This window comes from Cucurbita moschata, unplaced genomic scaffold (assembly GCF_002738365.1).
Source record: "Cucurbita moschata cultivar Rifu unplaced genomic scaffold, Cmos_1.0 Cmo_Scf00008, whole genome shotgun sequence".
Taxonomy (NCBI): domain Eukaryota; kingdom Viridiplantae; phylum Streptophyta; class Magnoliopsida; order Cucurbitales; family Cucurbitaceae; genus Cucurbita; species Cucurbita moschata.
The window spans coordinates 2,639,648-2,663,527 of NW_019268524.1; the positions used below are offsets into that span (position 1 = coordinate 2,639,648).

Genomic DNA, 23,880 nt, shown 5'->3' on the forward strand with positions numbered 1-23,880 from the left:
AATTTTTTTTTTTTTTTTGTCTATTTGGTCCTTGTATATTTATTTGTTGCTAGTATGAGAAAAGTCTTATTTAGCTCGGGTAGGAACACGGAATATATTTTTGTCATCGGCCTCGTTTAGCTAATGAGGAGAAATCTCTCTCGTTCCCTCACTCATTCTCATCGGGTTAAATGAGCATCTCTATTATCGTTGAACTATGCTCGTTTTGACAATTTTTTGTCGAAGTTGTCACGTCTTGTTAATTAAATAAACCTTGGTAATTTAGATAAAATAAAAGTAAAATTTCCTTATTTAATTGAAAATTTTAGAGCCACACAAATACTTTATAGAATCAAAATATAATTGGAGCCACAAAATTTGAAAGAGAGATTGGATGGCTCAAGAGGTTTCCCATGGCTAAGGTTTGACAATTTTTGTAGCCACTTTCTGGTTGACACGTGGCATTTCCTCAAACGTTGACTTTCTACAAATTCTCATTTATTGTTCCCAAAATTCAAACCTCATACATTATTCTCTTTATTTATTATTTATTTTTTATAGAAATTTATTAAATTTTGTTTGCTTTTCTAAATTTTTTAAAAAAGAATTCGATGCGAGCACCGAGATGCATCGACATTGAAGTTAAAAGGCTAAAATTAAATGAAATATTAGCGGTTAAAACACGTTTAAATGTATATTGGAGAACGCAAACAAAATCTTATATTGATTATGAAATGAGAAGAATAGCAAAACACTCGCGTGAAAATCGAAATCTTTCCCTACTAGACGAGTTTTAAAGTCTTGAGGGGAAGCCTGAAAGGGAAAGCCCAAAGAGAACAATATCTGCTAGCAGTGGGCCAGGTCTTTACAAATGGTATCAAAGTCAGACATCGAACGATGTGCCAGCCTTCTCGCTATTTCCCGAAGGGGGATAGACACGAGGCGGTGTGCCAATAAGGACGTGGGGCCCAAAGGGAGGTGGATTTGGTGGCGGTCCCACATCGATTGGAGAAAGGAACGAGTGCCAGTGAGGACGTTGGCACCGAAGGGAGGGTGAATTGTGATGTCCCACATTGGTTGGGGATGAAAAAAAAAAACACCCTTTATAAGAATGTGGAAACCGAAACCTTCCCCTAGTAGATGCGTTTTACAATACATCACTAACATCGGTTATAAATGTCAAATATTTTTAATTTTCGTAGAGTTGTAACCCTATTTTGGATAGGTCAAGTTGATCCGATAAAAAATATGAACTCACGAACCGACTCGAATTTTCAATTTTCAAAAAGTCCAACAAAAAACAGATCGAAAAGAATCCGACCCAACTATTATGGTTTGGGTCGGGAAGGTTTGTACCTATACAAATATATTTTTGGAGCATTCATAGTGAAATTGGGTTAAATCTTATTTGAAGTCATGACGTGGAAATTTTTATTTATTTTATTTATATTTAGTTTAAACTTAAAATTATATTACAAAAAATGTGTGTATTTTACCAAACAGTTACTTTCGTGGGTCATAGGCTGGATTATACTGACCTCAACGTGGTTACGCTATACAATTCTCGAATCAGATTATGCTATATCCGTTGCCAAACAAGCCCTAATTAGTGCCTTAGAAGAGAACTTAGAAGAAGAGGAAAAGGAAGAACAAGGAAAAAGAAAAAGTGCGATAGAGAGAATCTGGGATTGTAAGATTTATTTCGAGAATTCGAACTAGAATATAACTCGGCTCTGAATCAGATTTCTTCCTTGAGAAACTCCGATCGAATCCGAAAGATCAGGCATGTTGCTTGCCGTGCTGATTGCCAACTCCGTCGGCAACATTCTCGTCGAACGGTACCATTTTTTTTTTCTTACGCTGCTTGGCTTAATCGATTGAGCATTTTTTTTTTCCGTTTCCTTTTCATGTTTCTGATGTGCGTTAGCGAGAATGTGTGATTTGAATGGCTTCGTTGTGTAATCAATCGCTTTGTTGTGGTTTTCTGTGCCGATTGCTTTGATGATTGTGTGAAACGTGCGATTAACTTCAGATGTATTCCTATTAGAATTGAAATAAGCTTGAGAATTTGGTGTTTAGGAGGGAAATGTTGCTCTGTCTCTGCCATCTACTCTAACTTGGACTGACTTTGTGTTCTATTGGTTAGGAATTCTTCGCCATCTAATTTCATGCGATTGAACTGTTGATCATGATTTTTATTTGTTTTTTTAGGTTTCACGGAGTTCCGGCAGAGGAGCGATTGCATTGGCGATCCTTTCTAGTGAAGCTGGGAGCTGATAATCTCAAAGGTGCAAAAAATGAAGAGCTCTATGTTGCTTCGCACAAGTGAGTGGAATCTTCCGATCAGTTCTTTAGAAGCAATTTTGAACAATTCTCAGTGATGCATTATAATTGAAAACTGATCTTTGCAAAAAATGACGAGTTTTCATACTCTGCATCTGAGGTACCGTTTGTTGATCTTCCCACCCCTAGGGTGAGAAGGAGAAACTCAAAGGATAACGATTGAGCCTCATCCTCCTCTTCTATTGAGCTTCATCCCTGAGAATTTTCAAATGCGCGGGGGAAATCGATGAAGTTTATTTGCGTGATTATTGTTATAATGTTTTAGTATCGCAATTGTCGCCAAGTCCATTAAATCCAATAGGATATAATAGACAGCTAGAACTTACAAGCCTCCATTTCCATTTTCCTCCATTGCTGTTCTTTGATCGGTTCTGTTTCTCATCTCCAACAATAATAGACAGCTAGAAACTGCAAGTTCAAGCTTGTTTATGAATAATGAAGTCTTTGGTATTCCAGAGACAACGCCAATATGAGTCAAATGTTCTTAGGATCTGCCCCTTGGCCCCCTTGATTCTTTGAAAAACTTGTTGAACTTGATCTAGTGCCTTGATCTTCCATTATTATTCTTGCATAACCCAGACCAATTGGGGCATAAGCGAGCAACTTCTTTTCTTTTTCTGTAGACATAAATGGCATCCACTCTGCCAAGCAATGACTGCACGAATAATATATTCTTCATAGGTACCTTCTATTTCCAAAGCCTCTTGGTCATCTCCTTAGAAATTGCCTAACTTATCAAGTAAGATCTTGAAGATGGATTAAGACCTTTGAAAATGGATTGAAGAGAAAGCTATTCTACTTCTCTATCACTTATTGACTGTTAAAAATAAGGTTCCATCCCTGACATGGATATTTTGAATGTATAAAATGATCATCATTTTGCTTCCATCTAATTATTGTTATGGACTGAGTACTCATTTATCAAATTGTCTCTTTATCCTTCCTCCAACTCAAGAGGGAGGTATTGAAAACATAGTATTTGCTAGCTACAACTGCAAACCTCTAGGGGCTTCTTGAACTACTGTTGAAATGTGTGGTAGTTGCCATATAGTACAAAAGTTACAAAGGCTGTGTTCTTAGCTCAAATGGTCACCAATGTTTGAAATAAACTGTTTTACTGCTAAATAAAATGCTTCCCTCTCCAAATCTGGATGTTTCCTTTGATAATTCTTCTTTTTCTCTCTTTCTTTATTTTTTTTTCTCTTTCTTTCCTTTTTTCCCAATAGACTGCCTTGCTCATGAGGGAATCTTAAACAACAAGGTTAGCCAGTGGCTTGAATAAGAGTCAACCTTCCCCATCTAAAATAAAAGCATTTCTCATACATTACGTCAATCAGTCCCTTTCAATTTTGTGATACTTCTCATTGGATTGTCTTCTGTAGCTGGTTTTACCATTAAATTTGTCTAACATTCTGTAACAGGTCTGTATACGTTGTTTACACAGTCCTCGGTGATGTTGCTGTTTATGTTGTTGGGAAGGATGAATATGATGAATTAGCTTGTAAGTAAATGCCAATTCTTCCCTTTTCTTTGGACTCAATTCCTTCTCTCTCCCTCATCCTCCTGATAAAAAATTGCAGCGTTTCCTTCTTTTTTGTTTTGTTTTTATCCCGATCTTTTCTGTGTCATTTATCCTCTACGTTAATGTCCTTTCCTCTTCTTCAAGTGGCAGAAGTGATCTTTGTAATAACATCATTGATAAAGGATGCCTGCGGGAAAGCTCCAACCGAGCGCTTGTTTCTTGACAAATATGGAAAGATTTGTTTGTGTCTTGATGAAATTGTCTGGATGGTATGTCCTCTCTTTTCTCCCTTACTCAGAATTCACCTTGTAGGTTTTGTGACTGAGCTGCCAAAAATCATGGGGCTCAAGCTCATTATCCAGCCAGATTTAGTGATAGTCATGTTAAAATCTTAAGACTTTAATTTAAGAAAACTCTTTGCAAATTGCCTTGGAGAGAACAGAGTGTCTGAGAAAACAAAATGATGTTGTTGTTTTGTTGCGGGCATAGAACAAATTATCGATTTTTCCTTTTATTTTTGATCTGTAAGTTTGATTTTTGTCGAGCAATTTTCAGTCTCGAGGAGGAAAGATTTTTACATCCGTTTCTTATTTAAAAAAAAAAAAAAAAAAAAAAAAAAAAAAAAGCTTTGTGAAATGTCTTTCTCTGAATAGAAAGTTGAGGGTCTCTCATAATTGCTAAAGAATACCCAATGTAGCATATTGACTACACTTGTTCTACTATAGATCATGTCTGCGGTGGTGAAACGTATCTCATGGCTAAAATATTTATTGAAGATTCAGACTGAGATATCTGTATTTACAATAATTATATTTCAGCTCTAATAAAATTCCTTGACAATAATAGTTGTACTTTGTTTGATCTACAATGTCTTTGAATTAGATGGGTTAAATGCAGTGGTTAGCTTTTCACATCTTCAATGTTACTTATCTATTTCATGTCTGTGAAGGGCATCTTGGAGAACACAGAGAAAGACAGGATCAAGAGGCTGGTAAGGTTAAAGCCTCCGAATGAGTTTTGATTTAATGAAACGGTTGCACATCCTCTCAGTCATCCACTTCGACGTTACTGCTTCCACGTGGTTATCTTCCTGCTTTTCAACTCTTTTACCCGCAAGATCGTTTCAGCTTTCAGCCCTGTGTAATCATGGTGATCGTCGGTATGTTTACTATACTTCCTATTCTATTTTGTTCGGTTTGTAAGTTAGAACACAAGGTTCTAAAGAATGCAAGGGATTGTTTGGATTAAGATTTTCATAGCGGGTAGGAAGCTTGCGAATACAGACTACATTGGGATTATGATTGGTTTTGATATTCGTCTGAAGAAATGATACTTCCTATTAAGAACTTCCTTGAAAGATAAGGCCCATGGACTAGCTAACTAGCTACCTCAAGTAGTTGTGGTAGTCATCTCTTTTCGATCTTCTCTGAGGCGTCTATATGTTGATATAATCGGGCGGTCATTAGAGCCATTGAAAAAAGTAAAAGGACTCTTCGAAATCACCTATCTAAGATCTAATGTTTGATCAAATATAGTAGGGTTAGATGATTGTCCTTTTGTTCGATAGTTAAGGCACCATTCTCTTCCTTGAGGGTCGGACGTTCAAATTTCTATCTCTACCTTGATTGAATTTATAAAAATATATGTATGTTCTTCGAACAAACTATCACTTTGGAAAGAAATTTTATTCCTAGATGTTATCGTTGTTGACTTAGAGGTGAGAATTGAATTGAATTGAATTATGGACGGGGCAGGGCGAGATTGGGGATGTGGAAATCCCATCTCACAATGTCTGTTGATCAAATGCCTTGTTTGTAAAGGTAATCTATCAAATGTATTTTCTTTTTCATAATCTATAGGATTAGTTTTAGGGTATATTTGGACTAAATTTCAGGTGTTTAATTTAAAATGAAAATCATTTAAAACCACTAAAATGACCTTTTTTAAAATGAATTTGAGAAATAAGTTATTTTGAAAGAAATATTCAACGAACAATGCTGACAACTAATTCGGAGAATGCTGCCAGTGACAACTTCAACGACCCAATAGTTGATCGATCATAATGTTCCTCAATTGCTCATTTTTTAGTTCCATCACGAGCTTATCTCTCAATCCCTCTTTGTGTTCTCACTTTTTTTTTTTTTTTTTTTTTTCCTTTGTCATGTTGATTTTGTTTTCTTCAATTCAACCAATTTGTAAGGGAGGGTATAACTGAAATGACTTCATATTTAATTTAAAATCTTAATAATTATTTATCAAGAGACAACTATATTTTCAGTCTTATTGAAATTATGTTTAAGAATTTTAAAAAATTATTTACAAGTGTTAATACGAGGAAAGGATTATTAGTTTTTAAATTTCATTTTCTAATTTTTAGCGAAGAAATATATATTTTTCTATTTTTTAATTCAACAAATATGAGACCAAAAAAACTAAAAAATAATAAATGTTAAAAAAAAAAAAAACTAAAGGCGGGTAGTTCTATCGGCAACCTCTTGAGAAAGGTCCAAATTAGGTGCGAAGGAAGCCATTGGAGGGACTTCCAATCATCATCAAGGTATCATTCTCTTCGATTGACCGCTTCTATGTTCATCTCTTTGTTCTTTTCTGTTTTCTAGGGTTTCTATTTTCAACATCAACTGGCCATTTTGTTGGCATTACTCTGCTTCTTATTTTACCAAAAAGTTCCCATAATAATATGCTCTTGTTTATTCCCCTCCTTTCCACCATTTTCCCTTTTCCTTTTAACCTAATCGACACTTTACATCCCTCTCATTTTCAACGTAAACAGCATATTCCCAATATTCCCCATATTCCCCATTTCCTCTATGCAATCGTTTTTTTTTTCTTTATTCTATTATTTGGGTTTCTCTGATTATAAAATCTCTCTGATTTCTCTGTGATTTTGTACATTTGAATCATGAAGTTCTGGAAGATTCTGTGTATTTTGATCGAATCTACTTTGCCTGAATGGAGAGATGAGTTCATTTCGTATAAGAAGTTGAAGAAGCAATTGAAATTGATGTACCCTGATAAAGATGGTAATCCTAAGCGCTTAAAGTTTGATGGAGAAGCATCCATGGAGGTTTTTCTTAATCTGCTTGAGGAAGAATTGGACAAGTTTAACCAGTTCTTTGTAAGCAAGGAGGAGTATTATGTTATTAAGTGGAGTGTATGTTACTGACCTTTTGGTTTCATAGTTGTTTGATCTCTCTCTCTCTCTCTCTCTCTCTCTTTTTTCCTTCAAAAAGAGCCTAAATTATCGTTGAAGCAGGTTGGAAGGAATTTTGAGTGTGGGTGTGAGATTTCATGTCGGTTGGAGAGGAGAACGAAACACTTCTTATAAGGGTGTGGACACTCTCTCTAGCAGATGCGTTTGAAAATCTTGAGGGAAAACCCGAAAGGAAAATTCCAAAGATGACAATATCTGTTAGCGGTGGGTTCGGGATATTACAAATGGTATTAGAGCTAGACATCGGGCGGTATACAAACGAGGATGCTAGGCCCCTAAGGGGGATGTATTGTGAGATCTCACATCAGTTGGAGAGGGGAACAAAACATTCCTTATAAGGGTGTGGGAAATTCTCTCTAACAGGCGTGTTTTAAAACTGTGAGGCTGATGACGATATGTAACGGACCAAAGTAGATAATATTCGCTAGCAGTGGGCTTGGGCTGTTACAAATGGTATTAGAGCCAGACATCAGGCGGTGTGCCAGCGAGGACGTTGGACCCCTAAGGGGGATGGATTTTGAGATCCCACATCGGTTGGAGAAGGGAACAAAGCATTCCTTATAAGGTTGTGGAAATCTCTCTCTAACAGACGCGTTTTAAAACCGTGAGGCTGATGACGATACACAACAGGCCAAAACGGACAATTGTTGCTAGTGGTTAACTTGGGCTGTTACAAATGGTATTAGAGCCAGACACTTTGCTATGTGCCAGCGAGGACATTGGACCCCTAAGAGGGGTGGATTGTGAGATCCCACGTCGGTTGGAGAGGAGAACAAAACGTTCCTTATAAGAGTGTGGAAACATCTCTCTAACGGGCGCGTTTTAAAACCATGAGGCTAACGGTGATACGTAACGGGCCAAAGTAGACAATATCTATTAGGAGTAGGCTTGAATTGTTACAACTTTCCTTGCATGGAACAATTGAACTTGATAGAAACATTGCTGCTTTTTCTTAGTATCTTCTTAATAGATGTCTCTCAGTCATTTGAATAGTTGGTCTGCTAGGCATCTGTTTCTTTTTACCATTTGGTAATGACGTTGAACGCCACGTTTTTCCTTTAAGACGTGCTAAATAAAACTCTATGCATTTACATTCGCTATAAGAAGTCGTTCGGAATGCAGTTGTTGCAGGAGAGGGTAGCAGAGATCGGAGATTCGGACGAACGGCTGATGAAAGTAGGGAGAGACATTGTGGACTTCCATGGAGAAATGGTTTTGTTAGAGAATTATAGTGCCTTGAATTACACAGGTTTGTGTTGCTTCCTATTCCTTTTTCTTCCCCTCCTTGTGCTTTTTTATTGGATTCTGATTCTAAACTTACCATAATCTATCCATGATTGTGTTTCAAGAGAATTTTGAAATGTTGAATTAGGACAAGATGTAAGGAGGTGAGATAATTTAGAATCGTTACATTATGCTCATGACTTATCCCTATGAATCTCGAGCTAGGCTTTGCGAATCAGGAAGCCAGCTTCGAGATACGAGAATTTTAAATTATGAAATCTCGACCCGAAGACTTGAATCCAAGATATTAGATGGGAGGGTATCTCTAATCATTCCAAACTCTTACCATCAAGAGCCTCCTGCCTAAAATTTTCTTCCCTTACTCTGTTCGAGAGGTCCTCGTTGGGAATATAATGTTGTGAGATCCCACATCGGTTGGAGAGGGGAACGAAGCATTCTTTTGGGGACCAGCGTCTTTATTGGTGCCACCGCCTCGTGTCTACCCCCCTTCAGGGAACAGCCTCCTCACTGGCACATTGCCCGATGTCTGGCTCTGATACCATTTGTAATGGTCTAGACCCACCGCTAATAGATATTGTCTTCTTTGGGCTTTCTCTTTCGGGCTTCCCCTAAGGTTTTAAAACGTGTTTGCTAGGGAGAGTTTTCCACACCCGTATAAAGGGCGTTTCGTTCTCCTCCCCAACCAATGTGAGATCTATAAAGGGTGTGGAAACCTCTCCCTAATAGACGTGTTTTAAAAACCTTTCGGGGAAGTCCTTGAGAGAAAGCCTAAAGAGGACAATGTCTACTAGCAATGGACTTGAGCTGTTACATACGAGCTTCGTGTCGAAAATGCCTTTAGTAGTAGTTAGTATATCCATATCGACTTACAAGATCGACGTTTTATTTGATTTATATTATAGGGACTGTGGGTCTTCTAGTGTAATAAAGTTTGGTGAGAGGTATATCTGCCCTGCACTAACTTTCATTCTTCCCGTTTTCAAACATAACAGTCCATTCTTTGAATAAAACTCATTCAAATACATTCCAAGCACAGGACTGGCAAAGATTCTAAAGAAGTATGACAAGCGAAGTGGCGAGCTCATCCGTGTGCCTTTCATCAAGAAGGTGTTACGCCAACCGTTCTACTCAACCGATGTGCTCGGTCAGCTATTAAAGGAGTGCGAGATGGTACTCGATCTTCTCTTCTTCAAGAAAGACCTGTCATCTGCTTCTGAAACAGTCAATGAGGAAGGAATAATGGGTGGCTCGGAGGCGAAGACTGCGTCGGAGAGTAAAGAAAAGGTGTTGAACATTCCCGAAGATCTTGAAGAGATCGAGCACATGGAGAGTATGTACATGAAGCTAACATTATCGGCCCTGGAAGCCCTGAAGGAGATTAGAGGTGGAAGTTCAACAATAGATGTTTTCTCGTGGCTCTGAACATTACAAAGAGATGAAAATATGAGTTTTCTTCCTCAACTCTGACGCATTTTGGGGCTGAGTGAAGTTATTAGGTTTGAAGTTTTTTAGTCTATAAAGTTAAATAATTTGTGTTTTAGGCGTTGAGTTGTTTTATTTGAGTGAAGGAAGTCGGTGTTTGGGGTGCAAGAGTTGTGCATATATATTTATATGGATTTCGCTAATTTGAATGTTTTTGTTAAAATTATTCTGAGAATTATAATGAGATCAATGATTAATGTATTATAAAATTTTGAAAGTATATAAGTTAAAGATCTTCATAAACTTATAAATATATAAATAAACAAAGCAATTTTTCTCTTCTCTCAAGAAAAAAAAAAAAAAAAGCCTCTGTGATTTAATATTTAAAAAGAATTATTAAAAAAATTATAAAAATAAATATCATTTTTACAAAACTTTTATAATTTATAATTTTTGTGGGTTGCTAGGCTCAACAAGCGCCTGTAGCTCAGTGGATAGAGCGTCTGTTTCCTAAGCAGAAAGTCGTAGGTTCGACCCCTACCTGGCGCGTTGATTTCAATTTTACTCAATATTATTTTGGCAAACATCGAAGTGTTAATCTCTTTTGCATGACCAACGCCAGCCCCTAGGTTGATAGGATAAGCATGAGATTACCTTGAAGTATATACTTTGAATGAATCAATTCAACATTTGATTCCTAAGAATTATAAGTTCAAGGATGTCGTTATAGAAAGCAAGTTATTTGAAGATTGTTTCTTGTAATCGCAAGTTATTTAGAGCAATATTGCTGCTAATTCATCCTTATTTCGAGAACGAGAAGCGAACCAAGAGACAAAAAGCACATGAGATAAAAGTATATTTTTGGCATACGTCATGGAAATAAAAGGAATGATATGTTCAGAAAGTGATAATTTCTGACGTAACTACAAAAATTTACAAGAATGTACAAGAATGCTCAAATGCACCTGTAGCTCAGTGGATAAAGCGTCTGTTTCCTAAGCAACCCTTACTTAGAAAGTTGTAGGTTCAACCCCTACCTAGTGCAAACTCTAAACCACCAAAACCCTACAAGAATGCTCAATGAGCCTGTGAATTTACAAGTTTGAAAAGTGATTATTTCTGACCTAACTACAAAAATTTACAAGAATGCTCGATGTGCCTGTAGCTCAGTGGATAGAGCGTCTGTTTCCTAAGCAGAAAGTCGTAGGTTCTCGACCCCTACCTGGCGCGTTTCTTATCATTTAGTTTTCAATTTGGCTATTCGAAAACAAACCACCAAAACCTAGTTTTTGGCATGGGATAAAGGAATGAGATGTTCGTAAAGTGATTATTTCTAACGTAACTACAAGATTTTACAAGAACGCTCGATGCGCCTGTAGCTCAGTGGATAGAGCGTCTGTTTCCTAAGCAGAAAGTCGTAGGTTCGACCCCTACCTGGCGCGTTTCTTATCATTTAGTTTTCAATTTAGCTATTCGAAAACAAACCACCAAAACCTAGTTTTTGGCATGGGATAAAGGAATGAGATGTTTGTAAAGTGACTATTTCTAACGTAACTACAAGATTTTACAAGAATGCTCGATGCGCCTGTAGCTCAATGGATAGAGCGTTTGTTTCCTACGCAGAAAGTTGTAGGTTCGACCCCTACCTGGTGCGTTTCTTATCATTTAGTTGCTATTCGAAAACAAACCACCAAAACCTAGTTTTTGGCATGGAATAAAGGAATGAGATGTTTGTAAAGTGATTATTTCTAACGTAACTACAAGATTTTACAAGAATGCTCGATGCGCCTGTAGCTCAGTGGATAGAGCGTCTGTTTCCTAAGTAGAAAGTCGTAGGTTCGACCCCTACCTGGCGCGTTTCTTATCCTTTAGTTTTCAGTTTGGCTATTCGAAAACAAACCACCAAAACCTAGTTTTTGGCATGAGATAAAGGAGCGAGATGTTTGGAAAGTGATTATTCCTAACGTAACTACAAGATTTTACATGAATGCTCAATGCGCTTGTAGCTCAGTGAATAGAGCGTCTGTTTCCTAAGCAGAAAGTCATAGGTTCGACCCCTACCTGGCGCGTTTCTTATCATGGCTATTCGAAAACAAACCACCAAACCCTAGTTTTTGGCATGGGATAAAGGAATCAGATGTTCAATGCGCTTGTAGCTTAGTGGATAGAGTGTCTGTTTCCTAAGCAGAAAGTTGTAGCTCAATGGAAAGTGATTATTCGAAAACAAAACTCCAAACCACCAAAACCCGGAAAGTGATTATTTCTAACGTAACTACAAGATTTTACAAGAATGCTCAATGTGCTTGTAGCTCAATGGATAGAGCGTCTGTTTCCTAAGTAGAACGTCGTAGGTTTGACCCCTACTAGGTGCGTTTCTTATCATTTAGTTTTCAGTTTGGCTATTCGATGGCTATTCGAAAACAAAACTCTAAACTGCCAAACCCCTGCTAGGTGCGTTTCTTATCATTTAGTTTTCAGTTTGGCTATTCGAAAACAAAACTCTAAACTGCCAAAACCCATTTTTTGGCATGGGATAAAAGGAATGAGATGTTCGGAAAGTGATTATTTCTGACATAACTACAAGATTTTATAAGAATGGTTGATGCTGTTGCTCAGTGGATTAGAGAGTCTATTTCCTAAGCCTAAAGTCATAAGTTTGACCCTTACCTGGCCCTTCTTATCATTTAGTTTTCAGTTTGGCTATTCGAAAACAAAACTCCAAACCACCACAACCCATTTTTTGGCATGGGATAAAAGGAATGATATGTTCGGGAAGTGATTATTTTTTGGCATGTGCCGCCTGTAGCTTAGTGGATAGAATGTCTTTTTCCTAAGCAAAAAGTCGTAGGTTCAACCCCTATCTGGCGTGTTGCTTATCACTTAGTTTTACTAGTGCATTTCGGGTTTTGGCCATGGGATAAAAGGAATGTGCTCGACTAAAGAAAAAGTTTCCTAATGTGGGTAAATGGGGTTAAGCTAGTGGAAGCTGCAGGGGGGAGTCCATGTATTTCATGTATTCTATATTGAATCCGAGGCGACCCACTAGCTTCAAAAGCAGATGAGCTAATTCATGAAGAGCTATTAGCATCTTGAGATGCAGAACACAGCATATTTGCACAAACTATGAAAAGCTAATGTTATTTATGAGGCATTTATCAATTAGTAAACCAAAAGTACAAAATGCAAAACTGATTGATCAGAGCATGACCTCCTGAGATTCACAACTGTGCCAAATCTTATATGAAAGATTGCCAGGACTTAATGTCAGGAACTTGAATATGATACCAGTATGCCTAAATGTTACCGCCATTGTTGATGACAGGATACTTAATATATGCACAAGCATAAACAAACTAACAATACATACCTCTATTGATCGTAAGTGCTGAGAAAAACCTCCAAAGAAGCCATCTCCTTTACAATTCCCACACAGCATTTCCTTTGTTCCCACTGCAACACAAAGCCATTGATCAACAGAACAAACAACACCAAGTAGAATTCAAATTTTCAGGGGAAAACACGAGAAAATAGAAACAGCTCAGTTTATCAGTCAATTGCAGGTTATAATACTTCTTCTTCAGTTGTAATTTGAATGCTGAATCAAATAGTTGAATTAGGGCACAGATTACCCGCACAACCAACAAGATGCACCGGCTATGAATTGTCCATTGAAGAAATCAACAGCATCAACTCCACTTCCTTGGCATTATGAGCAAATAACAGCAACTATTTCATTCAAATTACAAAAAAATCAGCGTTCGCAAAGCCTAAATCGTTAGCAACAAGTTATAAATCGACCTATCGATTCCATCACAATCATCACAAATCACGCTATTAGGTTTTATGTTCCGATCACTCTTCGCAGCCTATTCGATCAGAAACACAGTACCGTCTCAATTTCCAAAGAATATACACATTGCATTTTCATTTTGAGTAATCGAAAAACAAATTACAAACAGGAGAAGCAGAACCTTACCATTTAGATGAAGGAATCCAGCAACTGGAGAATAATGGAAGCCATTGTTAATCAGGTTGAGCTTCTGATTGCCACAACCTCCAACTGTTGAGGAATTCGATTACCAAATGAGAACACCTAACAGTCGAGGAATTTCCAAATGATTTTTATAGTTCACTACAGGAATTTCCAAGAATGAGAAGAATTTTGAGTTGCAAGGCACTGAGAAACGAAGACGCCATTGAAATTCCACATAGTTGCCTGTCAAATGGTTTAGACTACGAAAAACTATCTGTTCAATTTATTTTAAAGGTTAAAATACCATTTTACCCATTCCTTATACTTCCAATAAAATTCCATAATTTCATTAAAATTATTATTATTATTATTTAAGAAAAAATTCTTTAATTTTTTAGAATAAATTGCCAGTAATTTTCATTAAAAAAAAAATAATACTAAACATTGTAAGTAATTAATGATTAATTGAAACATTTATGTAACAATAAATCTTACTTTTGACTATGATACATTTAATTTCGGATGGTTGGATCGTCTTTTATTCTTTAATCCATTGGACGGTCAGGATTTTACGTGCAATAATCACATTTAAATTTTCTTAAAGGTCCTCTAATTTAATTTACAGCGCATTAATCATGTTTATTAGTCAAACAAAAAAAATCTTAATTTTAATTATAAATTAAATCATCCACCCCTAAACAATGGGTAGTCGGAATAATATTAAAGTATAGTAATTAAGATACTAAATTAAATTTAAAATTTAATATTTAAAAGATTTATTAAATATTAAATTAAATTTATTATTTTGATTGTACGAATTTTAAATAAGTTAAAAAAAAGTACTTTTTATTTATTTATTTTGTGGCTCCCTTTCAAAATAAAAATAAAAATTTGTTTTATTTTCAATTGTTTAATTATTTTGCTTATTTTGTACTAAAAGGACGTTATTAATTAACGCTTATAATTACAGCTAACTGCCAACTTTAATAATTCTTATTTTTTAAGGCAACAAAATAAATTGCATTTTTTAATTTTGGATCTGTAGTATATTTTTAGAAAACTACTAAGTCCACCGCCAACATGTCTTCTTTAAACGAGCTTTCTCTTTCGAGTTGTCTGCTACGGAAGGGTTTCCACACCCTTCTAAAGGGTGGTTTGTGCACTCCTTCCTTTAATCGATGTGGGACCGCCACCAAATCCACTCCCCTTCAGGGCCAACGTCCTTACTTGCACATCGCCTCGTGTCTACCCCCCTTTGGGGAACAGCGAGAAGGCTGACACATCGTCCAGTGTCTGGCTCTGATACGATTTGTAACGACCCAAGTCCACCGCTAGTAGATATTATTCTCTTTGGACTTTTCCTTTCGAGTTTCCCCTCAAGACTTTAAAAGTCGTCTGCTAGGGAAAGATCTTCATCCTTATAAAAGGTGGCCAGGGGATCACATTAATTCCCTATGTATTAATATTTTTAATTTTTTAGTAAAAAATATATATAAAAAAAAAAAAGAAACTTTATTTCTTTTTCCTTCCCTTTTCCATTGCTATAAATTTCCTTTTAATTTTTTTCCTACCCTTAAATTAAATTAAATTAAATGAATATCAATTTTAATGTTTTTTTTAAAATTTTCTAATATACTTGTAACGCCCGCTCATCGTCAACGCGATTAACAGGGGTTACCACCATCAACGACAACATACTCTAACACCCAATCATAATCTTAACATATTTAAAAAAACATTCAGTAAAACATTTAAAACCAATGCTATTTAAACTTAAATCAACCGAAGTAAATTCTTGACAGCGAAAACATAAATATACAGAACAGACACAGACATGGATTCCCAGTAGTCTTCAGTCCGCTGGTCTCGTCCTCGGTTGGCCTGCATCATCTAAATCTGGAAAGAAAAGTTATAATAATTTTGATGAGTAATTAGATTACTCAGTAAGTAGCTAGCTTATCATTCAAGAGTTCATAACTAATCTTTCCAGATGTTTTTAGGTTTTATTCATCATTGACTCCTAGTTCTCTTACTAGGGTCATCTGTTCGTCAATGAGGTATCTCAGCTACCTCCAGCTAGGTTACTGACTCTCTCTCGATATGCTAATCTAGAATTTTCGGACTCGTATGTAAGACTCGCTCTCGGTCAAATACGGCCCGTCTACTAATTGCTCTGGCGGCCTGTTTATCTCATATACCAACGGTCAGGAGTACTCATGCTCCCTGACTTAGCACACAACGCGTTGGCCAGGAACTCCGCGGGAATTAGTAGACTATCATACTCAGTAAATAAGCCATAGCTCAACCACCAATAAGCATATCTAGAATCATAACCTTTCCATTAACATGCATAACATACTCACAGTTGCTGCATGCTTTCATACAAGTATCATGATCACACGTAGCACATTCTGACAATCGTTTATGTCATGCTTACATCACAGGCAAGCAGTCACAATATACAATAAACACGAACTATCATCGAAGTTCATCATAACTTATTAAGCTCTTAATCAGGTAAACAACATACTCACATGTTGTAAAACAAGTTAAGAACTAGTTCAAAGGTCGATACGCTACTTACCTGGTTTCGAATCCCTTTCTCTCTTGATTGTACATTTAATAGGGTATTTCAACACAATTCCTTCCAAGTAGACCTATATTTCACCATTTTCAAGGTAAGTATAGGTCAATCTAGGTAGAACAGGTCAAAACAAATCGAACGGGACAAACCGGGAACCGAACGGACGCTTCACGCGCCCTCACGCGCCAGTCGCACGCCCAGTCGCACGCGCCTGCGTGTAGTGCACGCGCTTCTTCTTCTTCCTTGCGTTTTTCTGAAATTTTCCATCTTTTCTGTTAATACCTACCATATCCCGAAGCCATATCCTCCTTCTACGGTTCGAATTTCATCCTGATTCCTTCTACAAATTTATAGATCTCCTTATTACGTTTCTAACAAGCCCTATTTCATAACTTATTATACAATACGAACCAAGATATCGAGATTTAAAGGTTCGGTGAAATGGGTTTTTCGTTACCTTCGAATTACCGTTCGATTCAGCTTAGTTCAGAGCTTCAATGGCTGGAAAGCCTTCACAATCGTCTCCCCATCCTCATGTTTGCACGTTGTCACAACAAACGCCAAAAAAAACTTAAGGTTTTTTGCCGGAAAACACGGATTATAACACTCCCTGTTTTCTGTTTCCCTCTTCCTCTGTTTCTTCGGTATTGTTTGATGCTTCCTCGTCGGCCTTGCCAACGACAACCACCACCCCCATCCATAACACTAACACAAAATAAACCACCCTTCTTCCTCCCACACCTCCATCTTCCTCTCTTTTCTTTCTTTTCCCTTCAACCACCTGTCCATTCTTCCTTTCTCCATGGCAGCAGCTTCAAGCTGCTGCTGTCTTCCTTTTTTTTTATTATTATTATTATTATTATTATTATTATTATTTTTTTTTTTTTTTAATTAATTAATTTATTTATTATTTTCGGGTTATTACAATTCTACCCTCCTTTTAAAAACTTTCGTCCTCGAAAGTTCCTAACTCTAGGAACAAATGTCAATATTCGAGTTTTAATTCTTCTTCTGGTTCCCAAGTAGCTTTCCAAAATTATTGCTTCTTTCATAAAACTTTAATGGAGGTAACGTCTCTACTACGCAAAAATCTCATCTCCCGTGTTAAAATCTTAATAGTCTGTTCTCCGTAGCTAAGATTCTCTTCCACGGTAAATCTTTATAACGAAGAACATACATAGGATCTTCAATATATTTACTGAACATCGAAACATAAAAAGCATTATGTACAGCCTCTAATACTAGTGACAATGCTAGTATGTAGGCTACTAGCCCAACTCTTTCGAGAATCACGAAGGTTCAATAAAACATTGGATAAGTTCTCCCCTCTTACCATATCAAACTCTACATTTCAAGAATAGGTGCGATCTTCAGGAACACGTGGTCCCCCATGTCAAACTCTAGGTCCTTCCTTCTTACATCAGCATAACTCTTCTGACGACTTTGAACGATCAGAATTCTTTTCCTAATCTTCTGTATCGCCTCATTGACTATTCGTAACAAGTTTGGATCCAACTACTATTTTCTATCTACCTCATTCCAATAAATCGAAGTTCGACACCTCCATCCATAACATGTCTAAAAAGAATCATCGGAATGGTTGCCTGAGAACTATTGTTATAGGCAAATTTAACCAGATACAGGTAGGTGTCCCAACCGCCAGCAAAATCATGTACACATGTCCTCAAGAATTTGATTTAATCTCTCTGTCTGTCCATCAGTCTGAGGATGGAACGCTGTACTAAACTTCAGTTGTATACCAAGGGCTTCCTGAAGACTCTTCCAGAATCGAGAAGTAAACCGCATATCCCTATTTGACACAACAGAAACTGGTACACCATGCAACCTTACAATCTCCTTTAAATACAATTATGCCCACTTGTCAACCGAATATATAGACTTACCCGGTATAAAATGGGTTGTCTTAGTTAATCTATCCACAACGACCCATATCACTGTAAACCCTAACTGGGTTCTAGGTAGTCCTGTAATGAAATCCATAGTCACTTCTTCTCACTTCCACTGAGGCACATTTAAAGGTTGCAATAATCCAGCTGGTTTCTGTCTAGGTGCCTTAACTTGTTGACAAGTTAAACACCTACTCACACATTCAGCCACATCTTTCTTCATCCCAGGCCACCAAAAGCATGTTTTCAAATCATGATACATCTTTGTGGCACCTGGATGCACAGTATAGGGCGACTCATGCGCCTCAGATAGAATCTTCCTCTTGATCTCTACATCATTTGGCACACAAGTTCGGTTCTGCCACTTCAAACATCCATCACCCGTTATCCAGAAATCCTTGATTTGTTCAGTCTCAAGTTGCCTCACAACTTGAGAAAAATAAGGGTCCCTTTGCTGACCCCGAATAATTTGTTCCTGCAACGTCGGACAAATAGTCATAAGAGCTAGCTGAGCTGCCGCTTTCCTGACCAAGACAGCTATCTGGGCTCGTTCAAACTCCATCTGAATGTTGTGTTGTCTCGTTAGCATTGCAGATGAGTGAGCTGTCTTACGACTCAAGGCATCAGCTACCACATTAGCTTTACCAGGATGATGTAGGATCTCCACATCATAATCTTTTACCAATTCCAACCACCGACGTTGCCTCATGATGAGCTCTTTCTGGGTGAACAGATATTTAAGACTCTTATGATCAGTATATACTTGTATCCTCTCACCATACAAATAATGTCTCCATACCTTCAGAGCAACCACCACAGCAGCTAATTCTAAATCATGAGTTGGGTAACTGCGTTCATAATCCTTTAATTGCCGAGAGGCATAAGCAATAACTCTCCCGTTTTGCATAAGTACGCACCTCAACCCATGCTTAGCGGCATCACTATAAATTACTAGGTTCCCAGTACCGTCAGGTACAATAAGCACTGGGGCTGACGCTAATCTTTCCTTGAGTTCCTGAAAACTACTTTCACAAGCTCGACTCCAATCAAATTTCTTCCGTTTTCGGGTTAACTGAGTCAGTGGTGCAGCAATCCTTGCAAAGTCTTTAATAAAGCGCCTGTAATATCCGGCTAAACCCAAAAAAAAACTTCTCACCTCAGTAACTGTAGTTGGTCGAATCCAACCTATAACTGCCTCCACCTTTGCTGGATCAACAGTTATACCATCCTTGGATACCACATGACCAAGGAATACTACTTTTTGAAGCCAAAACTCACATTTTGAGAACTTGGCATATAATCTTTGTTTACGCAGAACCAACAAAACCTTCCTCAAATGTTCTGCATGTTCATCGTTTGTCTTGGAATAAACCAAGATATCATCAATGAATACAATGACAAAAGAATCCAGAAAATCCTGGAATACCCGATTCATCAGCTCCATAAACACTGCAGGGGCATTAGTCAAGTCAAAGGACATCACAACAAGCTCATAATGCCCATACCGAGTACGAAAAGCTGTCTTCGGTACGTCATCTTCTTTGACTCTTATCTGGTGATAACCAGAACGAAGATCAATCTTCGAAAATACCGCTGCCGTCATCTTCTTTGACTCTTATCTGGTGATAACCAGAACGAAGATCAATCTTCGAAAATACCGCTGCCCCTTGAAGCTTTGACTCTTATCTGGTGATAACCAGAACGAAGATCAATCTTCGAAAATACCGCTGCCCCTTGAAGCTTGTCAAACAAGTCATCAATTCGCGGCAAGGGATACTTATTTTTAATGGTCACCGTATTCAGCTCCTTATAATCAATACAGAAACGGAGTATACCGTCCTTCTTCTTCACAAACAACACGAGCTCCCCACGGTGACACGCTAGGTCGTATGAACCCCTGGTTCAACAATTCTTGTAGTTGCAATTTCAACTCTTTCAATTCCGTGGGGGCCATCCTATAAGGAGCTTTAGAGTTAAGTGTCATCCCCGGTTCAAGTTCAATGTCAAGGTTGACTTCCCGCTCTGGTGGCAAACCAGGCATCTCATCCAGGAAGACATCCAGGAACTCATTCACTACAGGTACAACTGATACATCTTTATCAACTCGTCTCACTTTTGCCACACTAGCCAGGAACGCCACAACATCATGCCTAATCAACTTTCTAGCCTTTAGAGCAATTATTATCTTAGAAACACTTCCCGGCTTCGTAACCTGAAACCGGAAGCTCTTTCCCATCAGGAGGTGACACTATCTCCTTCTTATAACAATCGATACTGGCATGATGAACATATAGCCAATCCATGCCCGAAATAATGTCATAATCATAGATAACTAGCATCATTAACAACACATCTAACGGTTAGCCAGATACTTCTACTTTATCTCATTTCACCTTTTCACGAGTCATCAATGGCTCCTGAAGGTGTAGAGACCAAAACCTCATAACCTAAAGGCTCTACTTGAATTCGGGCTTAACGAACAACGATATCAAAGGAATGCGTTGAGCCCGAATCAAATATAGAATAAGAGAAGTAGCTACAAATAGGTAAAGTACCTGTCACCACCGAGCTGGCATTCTCCGCTACCTTGCTCGTCGTGGCAAAGGCTTTACCTCGAGACTGAGGCTATCCTCCAGCACTCGACTAACCTCCTTCTCCTCCTAGAGCCTCTCGCACATACCACACTAGGATTCGTTGCATTACGGCACTCTGGCAAGATGGTCGCTCTTACCACAATTATAACATGTCTTGTTTACGGCAGTACAGGGTTCCTCATGCATCAATCCACATTTTTCACATATTGCCTTCCTATCACCTAAAGAAGACCGATGATCTACTTGTCGTAGTACTGCCTGCTGTCGCAAACTTGAGAATATCTAAGTGAATTTTTTTTTTTGTTTACTACTTGGTCGTTTCTGACCGTTGAAACCCCGATTACTCTCCAGGGTGGCAGCATCTAGTTCCACAGTAGTATTATAAGCAGTATCAAGTTTTAAAAAAAAACATGGGCAGACACTAATCTCTACATCTCTGTCCTCAAACCAAGGATAAAGAGATCTGTCTTTTCTTTCTCAGTAGCATTCATATGAGGAACAAACCTGGATAATCGTGTGAACTCCACTTCATACTTCTCTATTGACATATTACCCTGCTCCAGCTGCATAAAGACCTTTCGGTTTCATAATTTTACTAGAGCAGGATAGTATTTCTCACAAAATTCATGTTTAAATGCCGCCCATGAAATTGGGACTCCACTAGCCTCCATCTTTGGCTTCTTTTGGTTTCACCAAAAAGGGGCTAGTCCCTCCAACATATACATGACGCACAGCATCTTATGACTCCCTGGGCAGTTGAAGAATGTAATTTTGTTTCAGTACATTCCAGCCACCATTCAGCTGCCTAAGGATCAGTCCCTTTCCTCCAAGAGTTGGCGGGGTAAATTTCATAAAATTTCATATGTATTCACTTTCCTTCGTCATACATCATGGCCCATAGGTTACTAACCGTAGTAGTGCCTCTGTCACTACCGTTGTACCAGGTAGCTCCTTCGAAATTGTTGGAGGTATCGCTACCTGAACACCTACTTGTGCTTCAGGCACTAGAGTCACATGGCTAGGTACAGGTGCTGTCGGAGCCGCCCACCTACCAAAACCAGCAAAAGCTATCTGTACCACCTAATCCATTCGGCTCTGCACCGCTTGATTCACTTAACTTTGAATCAGCGATTGCAAGGCCTCCAGAGTAATAACAACAGTCGGCTGATCTCTAGATGCCGACTGAGAAGTAGTCTCCGGAATCGCCACTCCTGGAGCAGTTCCTTCTATAGGCTGCCCCTCAATCCCCAGGTCCACATTGGACATTCTAGGGTCTAAACATTTTAACACTACCATATCTGTTATACACATAATTAAGTATTCATAATCAATTCTTTTAAACTTTCATACTATTCTTTCATACAATTTAGTCATGCATCACTTACCTGACCGAGGTGAGATACCGTTGGGCTGGACTAAAGGGATCCATACTGTCTATTCTAGACTGTCTACAGAACCTATAACCTAGGCTCTGATACCAACTTGTAACGCCCGCTCATCGTCAACGCGATTAACAGGGGTTACCACCATCAACGACAACATACTCTAACACCCAATCATAATCTTAACATATTTAAAAAAACATTCAGTAAAACATTTAAAACCAATGCTATTTAAACTTAAATCAACCGAAGTAAATTCTTGACAGCGAAAACATAAATATACAGAACAGACACAGACATGGATTCCCAGTAGTCTTCAGTCCGCTGGTCTCGTCCTCGGTTGGCCTGCATCATCTAAATCTGGAAAGAAAAGTTATAATAATTTTGATGAGTAATTAGATTACTCAGTAAGTAGCTAGCTTATCATTCAAGAGTTCATAACTAATCTTTCCAGATGTTTTTAGGTTTTATTCATCATTGACTCCTAGTTCTCTTACTAGGGTCATCTGTTCGTTAATGAGGTATCTCAGCTACCTCCAGCTAGGTTACTGACTCTCTCTCGATATGCTTATCTAGAATTTTCGGACTCGTATGTAAGACTCGCTCTCGGTCAAATACGGCCCGTCTACTAATTGCTCTGGCGGCCTGTTTATCTCATATACCAACGGTCAGGAGTACTCATGCTCCCTGACTTAGCACACAGCGCGTTGGCCAGGAACTCCGCGGGAATTAGTAGACTATCATACTCAGTAAATAAGCCATAGCTCAACCACCAATAAGCATATCTAGAATCATAACCTTTCCATTAACATGCATAACATACTCACAGTTGCTGCATGCTTTCATACAAGTATCATGATCACACGTAGCACATTCTGACAATCGTTTATGTCATGCTTACATCACAGGCAAGCAGTCACAATATACAATAAACACAAACTATCATCGAAGTTCATCATAACTTATTAAGCTCTTAATCAGGTAAACAACATACTCACATGTTGTAAAACAAGTTAAGAACTAGTTCAAAGGTCGATACGCTACTTACCTGGTTTCGAATCCCTTTCTCTCTTGATTGTACATTTAATAGGGTATTTCAACACAATTCCTTCCAAGTAGACCTATATTTCACCATTTTCAAGGTAAGTATAGGTCAATCTAGGTAGAACAGGTCAAAACAAATCGAACGGGACAAACCGGGAACCGAACGGACGCTTCACGCGCCCTCACGCGCCTCGGTGTGTCTGTCCCACGCGCCAGTCGCACGCCCAGTCGCACGCGCCTGCGTGTAGTGCACGCGCTTCTTCTTCTTCCTTGCGTTTTTCTGAAATTTTCCATCTTTTCTGTTAATACCTACCATATCCCGAAGCCATATCCTCCTTCTACGGTTCGAATTTCATCCTGATTCCTTCTACAAATTTATAGATCTCCTTATTACGTTTCTAACAAGCCCTATTTCATAACTTATTATACAATACGAACCAAGATATCGAGATTTAAAGGTTCGGTGAAATGGGTTTTTCGTTACCTTTGAATTACCGTTCGATTCAGCTTAGTTCAGAGCTTCAATGGCTGGAAAGCCTTCACAATCGTCTCCCCATCCTCATGTTTGCACGTTGTCACAACAAACGCCAAAAAAAACTTAAGGTTTTTTGCCGGAAAACACGGATTATAACACTCCCTGTTTTCTGTTTCCC

General features: G+C 38.1%; 3 protein-coding genes, 1 long non-coding RNA gene and 5 other non-coding genes across 12 annotated transcripts; 7 read left to right on the plus strand and 2 right to left on the minus strand.

Moving 5' to 3' along the window:
- The first annotated feature begins 1,588 nt into the window (after positions 1-1,588).
- LOC111446682 lies at positions 1,589-5,201 on the plus strand. Its single transcript, XM_023085601.1, has 5 exons — positions 1,589-1,817; positions 2,191-2,304; positions 3,744-3,823; positions 3,989-4,113; positions 4,794-5,201. Exons 1-5 carry the CDS (start codon positions 1,765-1,767, stop codon positions 4,863-4,865), a joined length of 444 nt encoding a protein of 147 aa, XP_022941369.1. The 5' UTR covers positions 1,589-1,764; the 3' UTR covers positions 4,866-5,201.
- A 1,066-nt stretch (positions 5,202-6,267) lies between these two features.
- Positions 6,268-10,004, plus strand: LOC111446680 (SPX domain-containing protein 2-like). 4 transcript variants are annotated; one of them, XM_023085600.1, is made up of 4 exons: positions 6,268-6,401; positions 6,771-7,016; positions 8,199-8,325; positions 9,358-10,004. In XM_023085600.1, the coding sequence occupies exons 2-4, from the start codon at positions 6,867-6,869 to the stop codon at positions 9,741-9,743; spliced, it is 663 nt and encodes a 220-aa protein (XP_022941368.1). In that variant the 5' UTR covers positions 6,268-6,401; positions 6,771-6,866; the 3' UTR covers positions 9,744-10,004. The 4 variants fall into 4 exon arrangements, with proteins under 4 accessions (XP_022941368.1, XP_022941365.1, XP_022941364.1 ...); XM_023085597.1 differs by lacking the exon at positions 6,268-6,401 and having other exon boundaries at positions 6,408-7,016; positions 9,358-9,757; positions 9,796-10,004; XM_023085596.1 differs by lacking the exon at positions 6,268-6,401 and having other exon boundaries at positions 6,408-7,016.
- Positions 10,005-10,219: 215 nt separating this feature from the next.
- On the plus strand, positions 10,220-10,292 carry TRNAR-CCU. The gene has a single exon. It is a non-coding gene; the product is annotated as a tRNA-Arg (tRNA).
- Positions 10,293-11,112: 820 nt separating this feature from the next.
- TRNAR-CCU lies at positions 11,113-11,185 on the plus strand. Its single transcript has one exon. It is a non-coding gene; the product is annotated as a tRNA-Arg (tRNA).
- A 139-nt stretch (positions 11,186-11,324) lies between these two features.
- Positions 11,325-11,397, plus strand: TRNAR-CCU. Its single transcript has one exon. It is a non-coding gene; the product is annotated as a tRNA-Arg (tRNA).
- A 130-nt stretch (positions 11,398-11,527) lies between these two features.
- TRNAR-CCU lies at positions 11,528-11,600 on the plus strand. Its single transcript has one exon. It is a non-coding gene; the product is annotated as a tRNA-Arg (tRNA).
- Positions 11,601-11,739: 139 nt separating this feature from the next.
- On the plus strand, positions 11,740-11,812 carry TRNAR-CCU. Its single transcript has one exon. It is a non-coding gene; the product is annotated as a tRNA-Arg (tRNA).
- A 1,042-nt stretch (positions 11,813-12,854) lies between these two features.
- Positions 12,855-13,944, minus strand: LOC111446564. Its single transcript, XR_002711099.1, has 3 exons — positions 13,720-13,944; positions 13,373-13,469; positions 12,855-13,193 (listed from the first exon to the last, which is right to left on the minus strand). It is a non-coding gene; the product is annotated as an uncharacterized LOC111446564 (long non-coding RNA).
- Positions 13,945-20,020: 6,076 nt separating this feature from the next.
- Positions 20,021-20,443, minus strand: LOC111446238. Its single transcript, XM_023084968.1, has one exon. The coding sequence runs from the start codon at positions 20,441-20,443 to the stop codon at positions 20,021-20,023; it is 423 nt and encodes a 140-aa protein (XP_022940736.1).
- Positions 20,444-23,880: the final 3,437 nt, after the last annotated feature.

Bases quoted from the DNA above. Each gene is read 5' to 3' on its own strand.
- LOC111446682 (XM_023085601.1), top strand. From the start codon at position 1,765: ATGTTGCTTGCCGTGCTGATTGCCAACTCCGTCGGCAACATTCTCGTC. The intron at 1,818-2,190 runs GTACCATTTTTT...TTGTTTTTTTAG, and splicing joins GGCAACATTCTCGTCGAACG to GTTTCACGGAGTTCCGGCAG. The intron at 3,824-3,988 runs GTAAGTAAATGC...CTCTTCTTCAAG, and splicing joins TGAATATGATGAATTAGCTT to TGGCAGAAGTGATCTTTGTA.
- LOC111446680 (XM_023085596.1), top strand. From the start codon at position 6,765: ATGAAGTTCTGGAAGATTCTGTGTATTTTGATCGAATCTACTTTGCCT. The intron at 7,017-8,198 runs GTATGTTACTGA...TTCGGAATGCAG, and splicing joins ATTATGTTATTAAGTGGAGT to TTGTTGCAGGAGAGGGTAGC. The intron at 8,326-9,357 runs GTTTGTGTTGCT...TTCCAAGCACAG, and splicing joins TAGTGCCTTGAATTACACAG to GACTGGCAAAGATTCTAAAG.
- LOC111446238 (XM_023084968.1), bottom strand. From the start codon at position 20,443: ATGGGAAAGAGCTTCCGGTTTCAGGTTACGAAGCCGGGAAGTGTTTCT.